The sequence below is a fragment of the Hippocampus guttulatus genome, chromosome 4, assembly GCF_054856545.1.
Source record: "Hippocampus guttulatus isolate MCC_2025c chromosome 4, RoL_Hgut_1.0, whole genome shotgun sequence".
In the NCBI taxonomy this organism is placed as follows: Eukaryota; Metazoa; Chordata; class Actinopteri; order Syngnathiformes; family Syngnathidae; genus Hippocampus; species Hippocampus guttulatus.
In genome coordinates, this window is record NC_141264.1 from 16,374,534 (window position 1) to 16,386,886 (window position 12,353).

General features: G+C 44.9%; 1 protein-coding gene across 2 annotated transcripts in view; it reads right to left on the reverse strand.

Annotated features, from left to right (window-relative positions):
• Positions 1–12,353, reverse strand: part of znf423 (zinc finger protein 423) — a 118,175-nt gene continuing 105,822 nt past the window's right edge. For both annotated transcript variants that reach the window (XM_086108906.1, XM_086108907.1), the window contains one exon: positions 1–857. In XM_086108906.1, the coding sequence (XP_085965032.1) occupies positions 828–857 (30 nt within the window). In that variant the 3' untranslated portion in view covers positions 1–827. The remainder of the gene's footprint in view (positions 858–12,353) is intronic.

The following is a 12,353-nucleotide window of genomic DNA, read 5'->3' on the forward strand; positions in this document are numbered from 1 at the left end:
TCTTCATTTGTCATTTATTTATTTGTTTGTTTTTGTTGTTTTTTTTTGTCTCTGCTATATTATTGCCATCTGGTTAATTCACATTTAAAAAGCAGTCATTGACCAGACGCACTGAAATTGATGATTTTTTTTCAACTATTAGAGGCCCCGTAGAGACTGAAAAAAAAGAAACATTTGCATGGTTTTCTGCATTTTAATTTGCTCCTTTGTCTTTCTTTCATAGTAATTACAAAAAGAGAAGAAAATATATATATAACAATAATCATAGAAAGAAGATTTGGGGGGGAACTTACAACTGGAGAACAGACAATCACAAGTACACGGCACGAGTACCTACTTACGGCGAGAACGCAAAGACAGAAAACAAATGAAAGAAATGCTAAACGCATCTGGAAGAAGGACAATAATGAGCACAGATGAATTCGTATACTAACGGAAGGAAGAGAAAATTATTTTCGAGAAACTATGAACATGATCGAAAACAAATGATTCCTTTTTTCTTTCTTTTCTTTGTCTCTCTGAAAAGAAAATAATTACATGGTAACAGAGAATTTGGCAGGGTTGATTAAAAATACTGCACATACAATACCTTGTTCACGCCCCTCCTCTCCTTCATCCTGCTTGCCTTTCTTTATTTAATAGCATATCCCATTAATATTCCTTTCCCCCGCTGCCGCTAATAGCCACACCCAGTGGTGCGATCGTTACACTTTTACATGTGAGTGGCAAATGACACTTTGATTGGCTGTGATGTGGAGATGTAGTTCCCCCGCCGGCTCCGGGTCGGGGGCCCCGACTGAGCCGAGAGATCCTGCCGGGCCTCGGTCTCACTGCGCGTGCTGACTCAGTGTGTGGTTCTAGATGGGAGGGAGAGAGGGGACAAGTGAGAACACATGATGGGAGAAATAATGGGCTCTGTAAGCACGGAGCTGTTCTCTCGCCCCCGCCCCCAATAGGAAGAGACGCACGCCATTTGCGACAGGAACGGCCGCAAAGACTCCTCGTTTGAGAACAGCTGATGGCCAAAGATGGAGGACAAAACAAAAAAACTGGACTGTGGGACAATCAGCATTATATGCATCAGCATAGACAGACACACACACAGTCGGGTTAAAGCCATTGCATGAGCTGCTGAAAAAAAAAATGCCTTAAAAGCAAAAACAAAAGATCAGTCATAGCAATCAGGGGCGGAGCTATGTGGTGGCCAATGGTGGCCACGGCCACTATTGAGTGAGCAGCCAACCTGGAGATTCTCTTGGAATGTTTGTCTTAATTTGGTCAAATAATATAGAGGGAGTGATTGTTCCCAAAAAACAAACAAACTAATAACTTTTTTTTTTTTCTTGAATGGCCGACGCTCATGTTTTCTGGGCACAGAGGGCACTGCATCAGCAGCATTCTTACCGTCGACGATTTTGAAAAGTTATTTCAGATAAGGCCATGGGTGACGAGTTTTTCGGCTTTTGGTCTTAGTGGTGTCATCTTCGATTACATTTTGCTTTCCTCCATAGTGACTCAGACAAACACATTCATGTGACCATCCATAAACTTCACTTGGTTACGTCCTGATAGGTTATCATCTTTCAATATATTGGTTTTGTATTGTGTCTTTCACATCACTCATCGAGAAGGTTTTAAAAGTAAGAAGCTCATTTTAAAAAAACAAACAGTAGAAAGTATGGACATTTGTGTTTGAAAAGTAAAGAGTAAAAGTTCACCAGAAAAGTAAAATTGTTTATTAATGTTGTTGATTCAATCCATCGATGCATCCACCCCCATGTTTAAAATCACAAGAGGGGCAGGACTCTATCTCAGATGGGTGATACAGTTGGTGGGTTGAAAATTCACAGACAGATTACAAATTAAGTGGAGGAACGGGTGAATGCAGTCATCGTAAAACTCATTAAAATTGTAAAAAAAAAAGTGTCTTCTCATGTTCAAGTTACGATGCGTGGAACATACCTTGTGAGATCATGCTCCTTCAAACACACACACACGCGCGCGTGCACACACACACACTCATCCCTGTTCAGTCCCCTGCGGCTCCCACATATCGGCTACGACAGGGAGCTGAACTGATAATCTGGATTTGTTGGTTTGGAACGCAAAGCCATCACATCTAAAGCAGGGGAAATACTATGAGTCCGTGTGTGAGTGTGCGCGCGTGTATGTGATGGCAAGATGATTGGAAAGATTTCTCTGGGAATTCGTGTGTGTGTGTGTATCAGAGAGAAATTTCCTATCGGATACTTTCGTTCTCCTCTCCTACTTTTCCCTTGACTGTACAGCTTGTCCCTATGAAACGTTTCTTATTACTCTCTCTCTCTCTCTCTCTCACACACTGAAAGAACACATATTCCCAGTGAGACATTAGCAATCAACGCCCACCCCTCACCACAGCTCCCATCAGCACTCCTAAAAAGCAGCTTCGTTCAGATTAATCACCCTGGCTCACATGCCCCGCCACAGACGGGACATGAAGGAGAGGGAGAGAAGGGGTGAGAGGGAGAGAGAGAAGGGGGTGATGAACACAGCACAGAGGAGAGGAAGGCCGGTTGGGGACACAAATGTGGAGGATTATATGTGGTTTTGGGTTGATAATACTTATTTGTCATTCTGTGGCCCTTATCTTGGTGAGCATGTTCCATTGAGCCCTTTGCTAAGCATGACAGAGCGTGTGTACGTGCGCGTGCGTGCGTTTTGAGACTGTCACACAGCTTTAGAGTCCAAACTCGAGCCTGTCCGGGGTAAAATAAAGCATTTTAATGCAACGCACACACGCACACACACACACACAATTCACATGTATGAAGCCATTTCCTACAATCTATCTATCTATCCATCCATAGCAGGATCAGATCGAACCCCAAATGTTAGAACTGTAAGGCACAGGTGCAAATCACTAGTCCACATCATGCTGCCCCATCACCTTTCATCTGAGCAAAAATCATTGAGTGTGTGTGTGTGTGTGTGTGTGTGTGTGTGTGTGTGTGAGAGAGAGAGAGTGTCTCCCCTTAACGCCACACATTGAACTGGAAGGCCGCTGACCCCATTATGACAGGACCACCTCTTCTCTCTCTGCACACAACAGAACAGAACAACTGTAGTTCTTCTCCAAGCCAGTAGAGGTCAGGCTTCTTCCTCTTTAAGGACGAGAGGACAAGTCTGAGTCGTGCCTCCGCTATCTGAACACCACATGACCCGCCTACCTTACGTCACGCTTGACCTCTTAAGGTTTGCAAATGCAGGTGGAGGGGTAAAAGGCAAGGTGTTACTACGGCAAGGTAAATGAGGGGGATTGTTGAGAGGGCGGGGTTGCTGTTGCTGTATTGATTTGTAGACGGCGCAAGGGATGGAGCATGAGGGCGAGGGGAGGAGGGTGAGGTGGAGGGATACTCCCTGGAGGGAGAGCAGGAGGAAGATGGTGATCAAACAGGAAGCCACTGTGACATGGATGATGCCATCAGATGGAGCAGGGGCACACGCCAGCTACCCTCTCATCATGGATGTGTTATCGCTGCGAGATTCATGCAGTGAGGTGGTCAATCAGAAATATCCGTGTGTGTGTGTGTTTGAGCCACCTGCGAAGTACGATACGTACACTATACGGACAAAAGTATTCCTTAATCAGTTTGTGATTGAGCGATTGGTTCCTGTTGAATGCTAATGTGTCTGACCTTTTGGACCACAGGTGTATCTCAATAAATAAGAACTTGGTCGAAAAGTTCTTTTGTGTTTATTTTATAGATTGATTAAACATGATTTCTACCAAATTTCTATATTCAAAATACTTGGCTTTTTTTGTTATCCTCTGTGAGGTTGAATTTTGTGTTTCCGTAGCTCTAGGCCAGCTTTTATGAATGTTGACGTGTTTCTCTGTGTGACATCTAATCTCTGAGGTTCGCAGAACATTTTCATTTATTGAGATGCACCTATGCAGGGTTCCAGCTTTGTGGTTTGAGGGTGACAGTTCACAGTGCGGAAAGCAAGGCTGGCAAAGGCCTGCTTGGGTGGCTTTGGTGTGGAAGAGCACACCGTCAAACACGACAGAATATAAGGCGTGATCCAAGTCCTCCATCGGGTCACACAGAAAGACCCCCAAACAACTTCATATCGTCGGCCACATAGCATAGATGCCTCAACCACCTTTCAATATTAAACAAGAAAAAAACAACATGCATATCAAAGCATATGATAGTAAATAATAGATGAGGATAATTGTGAGTCTGATGAGAACTCAATATAAAGCCATCAATGTTGTTCATGTGCACTGTCCTCAGAAGAGATGTCTTCCAAGCGCGACTGGTCCAGTCCATATCGAGGCCTGTCATTGTTTTTCCTAAACTGCTGAGAGCGAGCGAGTGGAAAGCCAGCAGAGCCCCGGGCCCGGGGGAAATATGGCCTTGTCGCATTACCTACGCACACCACTGCCAGACGCACACATGGGAATGCATTCATGGCCTTGCACTTGCAGCTAAGAGCACATTCATGCACACGCACGCACACACACACACACACACACACACACACACACACACACACACACACACACACACACACACACGGCAACACAGTATCTCCTGTGGAAAGGTAGATGGGGACAACATTGGGAGTGAAGAGGAGCTGGAGATAAAGAGAAAATGTAATCTGCTTTGTCGTGCACTCTCATTTCTGTTATCTTCTACAATGCACACGGAATGTGTGTGTGTGTGTGTGTGTGTGTGTGTGTGCGCGCGTGTATTAGTGCTGTGTTCGATGTGTGCCGATTGCGTCTGCTCATGCATTGATCGTGTCTAAAGGTAGAAAGAGCACCGCTCACGTCCGCACGTTTAACAGCGACATAAAGAGCAGCCAGTGACGACTTTGCTAATGTGTTGGGGGGCAACATGCCGGGTGATGATTTTGACGTAACGTATTTTCACGACCATTCGACGCACCGTATGGTTGGGCGCAGTCTCATTAATGGGTGCTATTTCTGTATTTTACACATAGACAAAACGCACTGTATTATTGGGCGCAATTTTAAAGTGGTAAAACATACGCCAGCTTAAACATACGGCATGCATGCGCGCACGCTAAAAACACGTTAGCTTGTAGCATACGGTAGCATGCCAAGACATACAGATACAAGCTAAAAACACGTTTTTAAAAAGGCAACGGAAAAATGAGTTCCGTTGTATTTTATTTAGCCATCGTACAATGTACTCACGTTTTTCGATCAATCATCACCCAGAAATCCATCAAAGTCCTCATCCTCTGTATCAGAATTGAACAATTGTGCAAGTACCGGTAATCCATCAAAAACGCCGTGTTCCCTCTCGTTGTCAGTCACTCTCATTGCCATGTGGCTCCACAGAAATGATGCCGGCTTTGCCAAAAACTCGAACAACAGTGCAAGCAGACACGTTCGTCCAAGCAGCCACAATCCATTCGCAAATTATAATTCGCTGCCTCTCACTCTTTGTAAAGTTGTGTTTGCCATCGATCATTCATTGTTCCCATGCCGTTCGCAACTTTACTTTGAACGCCCGGTTGATGCCGATGTCCAGCGGTTGGAGTTCTTTAGTCAAGCCTCCGGGAATAACGGCGAGCTCAGAGTTCATTTGCTTGACTTGGTTTTTCACCGCTGCTGTGAGATGGGCACGCATGCCAAAAGCATAACCGATGGCTTGAGGTTTGAACTGAGCTTCGTAGGCGTGTCTCTTTGTAGAATTTATTTTCGGGGGTTCTTAGAAACCAAAACCGAAGTTGTTTTGCAACAATGCACATAGCCACACTCTATACAGGTGTTGGTACCTGCTTGGGGCGTACCTTTAGTGTCCACTTACACGCCCACCCTTCACTCATTGGCGGACTTCTTCCCCGCATGCCTGTCCTCACTCACATCTGCCTTTTCTCTCTCTCGCTCTCCATATGTGTATATATATACACGCCCACCCTTCACTGATTGGCCGACTTCTTTGCCGCATGCCTGTCCACAGTCACTTCCGCCTTTTCTCTATATAAACAGCGTGTCGGCTGTCAGTCAGGTTTTGGAACTCAGCGCATGGACAAGACTCTCCGCATCATAAGGCGTCCTGTCCATTTTGGAGAAAATTTTAGACTTTTAATGGCGCCTTATAGTCGTGAAAATACGGTAGTTGAAAATACACGCCGGAATAACGTATACTTGAAGTGTTTGCGTGTGTGAGAATGCTACCCTCATGTATCATGGAGTGTCAGTCCATAAATGTGTGTCAAATGCGTGTATATGTGGGGGTAATTGGAGGCACTACAAGTGTGTGTGTGTGTGTGTGTGTGTGGATGAGATTTAACAGTAAATGAAAAATCACCTCGGTGGCCTTGTGGTCTTCTGAGTTGAATGTATTTATAGCTCAGTTGACATTCTTCCAACAACGTGCGTGTCTTTCAAAATATGTGTGTCTCGGGGACAAGCAGATGGGCTAGCCCGCTCGCTCTTCTCCCTGGCTTGTCTTTGGCCCAACCTATCCAGGACAGGATGCTGCCTCGGGAGCAGCTTGAAAATAAACGCACCCCCTGCCCTCAACATCCCGCCTGCACTCCCTCGCTGCTCCCAGCACACACGTTTCCGTGCCTCCCTGAGTGACTAGTCCACATCTTGCTGTAACTGCTCCATCTTCTCAGCTAAGTGGTAAATGACACCCGTTTGTTTATCCAAAACATCGCTTGTTCTCTCCCAACCGAGTCACAACAAGTCCTGATTTCCTCCTCCTGCGGCTCAGCCTGCGTGACCTCCTGTTCGGAGTGTTTTCTCCCATGGGGACTTCCCCTCCCCTCTGCCCCAGACAGAAAGGTTTGGACCAGTAAACACACCCAAAATACACTCACAGCACGAAAGGGCGCGCACCCAAAACCGCAACACGAGAGGCAAAGGCACACACAACCACCGATACGCAACAAAGACGTGAGATCCCTGCTGGAAGCCGTTACACAAAGGAGGAAGTGACCTCACTTTCAGGACAAACAGCTAATCACACTGAAGCACCGCACGGCAGATTGGAGTCACAACAAGAGAGCCACACACACACACACACACACAGACAAATGTACTCAGAGGAATGTGGTCCGTGAAGACTGGGAAGCTCAGTACTAGATGAAGAGCGTGCAGACACGGGTGACAAGACAGAATGGCAACCAGAAATACACAAATGCAAGCAAAACGGCTGAATAACAAAATAAATATGCGTGGAGACACGAGCTGACACGTATGAACCGTTTGTGGCGTGTCCACACGCAGACATACATTAAAAATCTTTTTCACTGCTTCAACCAGTTCATGATTGTGATGAGCTGGAGTCTACTACCAGTTGGACTTTCGGAAAGGGAAACAACCCTTGGACTGGTGGCCAGTCAATCAAAGGGAAACTATAATAATAATAATAAAGAATACATGATCTGAACTGTTTCACCCTCACAAGGGTCACGGGCATACTGGAGCCTATCCCAGCTGTCTGCGGGTAGCAGGCGGAGTACACCTTAAACTGGTTACCAGCCAATCGCCGGGCACACAATGACAAACAAACATTCACACCTGAGGACAAATGTGAGTGATCCATTGACCGACTGCATGTTTTTGGAAAGTGGGAAGAAACTGGAGTACTCGAAGAAAACCCATGCAGGCACAGTAAGAACATGCAAACTCCACACAGGAAAACCGGAGCCGGACTCGAACCCTGCCCCTCTGCACTGTGAGGCGGACATGCTAACCCAGGGGTGGGCAAACCTTTTGGCTCGTGGGCCGCATTGACTTTTAAAATTTGACAGAAGGGCCAGGTCAGCACGAGCTATGGTACATAAAAAAAAAAAAAATGCATTTGTTGACAGTCCATATCAAACATCAACAGAACAAAAGCATGAAAGTACTGTATTAATATACTTTTTTAAATGACAACAGTGTTGTTGATGACCTATTTTAGCCTGTGTATTTCTGCAGATGGGTTGTGATCAGACCAGTAGAAGTAGAGCGATACAGAGGTCCTAGGTGGTCGAAAAGATTCCCCCCCCTCCCCGTGTTCTGCAACTTCAAGTCAATGCGCCACCTGGCGGTGAAATGCCTGTCATTACAAGTCCAATTGAAATGAATGCAATCATTCACATCGAACCTTAATTGTGGACCAACCTTCGGCGGGCCGGATTAAAAAGACCAACGGGCCGGATTCGGCCCGCGGGCCGTAGTTTGCTCACCTCTGTGCTAACCAGTTGACCATCGTGCCCGCCACATACCCTTTACAGAAATGTATTGATAAAAACCGCTACATGACAGCTTGACAGGATTGAACCATTTAGTTGACTTCCCCATGGCTCATCGACTTACTTGAAGCTTGACGCTGACTAATCACTAAGCACAGCGTTTTGGCATCTCATTATTCCAATCGGTCAATTTACAAAAGGAATTTCAAATCACTCTTGCGTCACTCATCTGATGCAGCCGCTGGACAATATCGCTATGGAGAGCAGCAAAATATCTGGCCCAGAGGGAGACGCAACGCAGTCTTACGTGTTTTTTGTTGATTATACCTTCCAAGTCAGATTCAGGAAGGAAGTCTGTGTGTTTGTGTGCATGTCCCATTCTAATAACGGAGTCTCCCAGAGACTCTTGGGGGCCAACTGAGTATTTTACCTTGGAACGCCAAAGGATCTTCAGCTCAAGTTCTCCATCGTGCCCACACACACACACACACAGAGGTGGATCATAGAGCGAATACACAATGTCAGAACCCACACTCAGACCCAAACACACCTAGAGGACAAAAAATATATATAAATGCACACACACACACACACACACACACCCACAATGGTTCAGCCGCATACACACCTTTCATTATTCATTTAGAGGGAGACAGACAAACACATTGTTCTCAGACATAATGCTAACAGCCGTGATAATACATCAGAATCAGAATCAGAATCAGAATCATCTTTATTGGCCAAGTATGTAGAACACACAAGGAATTTGTCTCCGGTATAACACGCTGCATTAGTATCATCGTAAACAACAAATCATTGAACCATTTTAGAGTAACCAGTAGCAGTATTTGTAGTACAAGAAGAGTGACTACGTCAGTGACTGTTTAAGGAGTTAATGGCTAGAGGGAAGCATTAAAGATAGGTTGGCAAATAGCTACAGTGTACCGATAGAGTTGCAGGAGTACAGCAGCTAGTATCTGTACAAACAACCAAGTATATATTTTGTTGGCTAACTACTTCCAAAAATGTGTCTGTGGCCGAGCTGTTCTGCATTTGGAGGTTGTGCGCTGTGGGTAAAAACCAGCCATGGCAGCTTTGCACAAGCACCCTTCATTTGCAGTCTGGATGTGGAGGGGTTAATAAACATGACACTGAGTTTTTCTGGATGCTTAAAATTGTGAAAGCAAATGCATAATATGTCTCCTTTAAGAGCCTTTGAATGACTTACTTTCAAATGTCAACTTTCAAAAATCTTGGAGGGTTATCATTCCAATGAGGAGCATTATTAATTTTCCCATGTTTGGCTGGCGACCACGACAGGATGTAGCCACCAAGCACCTTGCCCAAACTCAGCTGGGATAAGCTCCAGCAGACCTGCAACACTAACGCGACATGTTGTCTTTGTATTCGGCTAATTTCTGCCTGTTCACTTCATTAGGCACACCGACACAAGCCAAAGAATAAATGAATGGCTCCAATTAGTGCTCAGTTTTGCCAGTGTCAGTTATTTCAAGTACAATAAACGTAGGGCCAAATGCATACATCTACGAGCATTGTTACGACTGCAAACACTAAATATTGGATATGGTTCGATATGGGATCTGATTAGATTGTGGAGGTGTGCCTCCAAGCTTTGGCCTGTGAGTGTGAAAACCAGTGCAAGTTCTTTAATTGCATCTAAAAGCATTGCGCTGTATGCATGCAAAACTAACATTCTACACTGCGGGGGCACAGCACAGGTGGAGAGAAACAGCACGTGTACAAAACTAACGATCCTTCATCCATTCACTTATTTATCTGACCAGCAATCCACCCATCTAGCGCTGATGCAATATTAACTAGCGTTAAAGGAGAACAACAGATCCAGTGGAATCAAAGGGAGGGATGACTGGGGAGGTTTGGTAATGGATGGATCAAGGGAAACTTTCAGGGCAAGAGCTGTAGAACAGCACCCCTCAGAGGCCAAACAAAAAAAAAAAGCAACGTGATCTCGAAGTGAATCAGGAAAAATAAAAAAACAAAAAAACATTGAGACAGAAACCCGGGACTAAATGAGATCTAGAAGGACCTCGGTGATCAGGGCCACAGCATTTCTTATTTACACACCCTCCCTCAGTCCCACACACAAACACCCATGCACAAAGACACACGGCAAAACATGTCTTATTTACCAGCTTACGTCTGCACTATTTATGTGGCACCAGGGAGTAGCACAGAGGAGAGGAAGAGAGGAGAGGGGATAAAATATGCATAGGGGCTGGTTCTTCTGGGACGCACGGGGGGAGTCTGAGTGAGGGAAAAAAATAAAAAATACGCCAGGCAGGGAGAAAGACCGGAAAAGTGAAAATGAATGATAAAAACGTGAGCGGCGAGCCCCAGCATACTGACACTATCAACGGGACTGTGTTGTGTGGAAGGAGGCACAGAGTTGGAAGTCGGCAAAATGAAGGAGCGAAGAAGGAATCAGTCTCGAGGGAGAGGGGATGATGCAGCGATGTGTCCGTGCTGCAATGACCCCTGGGTGTGTTGCGCGTGTGTGCGTGCATGAGCGAGATAGAGGACGAGAGTTGAAGCTGGACATCATATAAACCCTCTGAGGCCTTGAAAGAGGCCAAAGCCTTTTTGAGCTAGCCAAGCAGCAGTCTTCATCCATCCACACCTCATTAAAACACACACACAAATAACCCTGTTCCACACACACACACACACACACACACACAAACACACGCGCGCGCGATAAATGCTAGCAGTGGCATTAACCTCCTTGGTAGGAGCTCTCCATCTCTGCCAGTCGGCCTTTCTGTCCAGCCCACTTAGAGAGCCCTCCTGTGGGACGATGGAGCGGTGGCACAGCAGACTGAGGCTGCAGGTTATCACACACACACACACACACACACACACACACACACACACACACACACACACACACACACACACACACACACACACACACACACACACACACACACACACACGAGGAATGGACACTAAACAGTTAACAGGTGGATCAAGCCTTAAGTGCAGCTGCCAAAGGGGAAGAAATACAGTGAGTTGACTGCCCCTCTTAAAAAAAAAAAAAGAATGAACCTTTCATGACCTCACACAACCTTTTAAACGAGGCACAGCGCTTCAAGGGTAGGATAGGCCATTCAGGGAGCATTATAAAATTTTAGTTGATAGGGTCGAGTTGATTGTTGATTAACTTTTCATTTCAACACTGGCATGGAAACGTGAAGTTCTGGACATTCTCCAATGCAATTCAAAATAATATTTGAAAAATAGCAATGAATTATGATCTGTTACCTTAAATTCACTAAGCGAAATGCCAAGCAACACATCATTTGATAATGATGGAAAAAAAAGTTGGAATATTTCACAAATGTACAAACAATAAACCATTTTATTTTTTGTATTCATTGAGTCCTAAATTATTAATTAGTGATGATAAGATTATAAGACAAATAAATGCACCGTAAGTGTAACATTTGTATCTCCTAATGCTTTTTTAAATTATTACATTATTATTATTTACAATAACTCTAATGACTGATTACTCACTGGAATTGCTGAAAAAAAAACTCTTTCAGGGACAGCGGCTAGCTTATCATGTTATCAGGTTACAGGGTGCATGAAAGGGTTAAATTCGAATTAACCAATTTAAAAAAATACATATCGATGAATGCATACCTTTCTGACACTGTAAAGGTGGCTTTTTCAATTCATGCGGCGATGAGATCATTTGAAGGCTCATCGATCAACACAAAGTAAGATTTTCATAGGTGAGGAGTCACCCGAGACCGTGCATAAGTAAGAGGAATGACTGTGACTTGTGTCTGTGTGGACATTAACCGACAGGGTCCAACAGTTATCCTGCTGTTAAATTGACTGGCCGGCCATATGCCCACCACCTTCGGTCTTACATCATGGCCGCTGTGCGTGTGTCTTTTGGCTGCAAAGAAATCCTGTCAACAGTAGCCGGCTTTCCATGGAGCCATGTATTTCTGATTAGAATGCATTCGAATGACCAAACGGAACGAAAATGCTCCATATAAACACCTCAGTCGGAATACAAAGGTCAAATCCGAATGGAAATTTGTTCGGATTCAGAGGGGTGGTCTATTCCTCTTCCCAATTCAAATGAG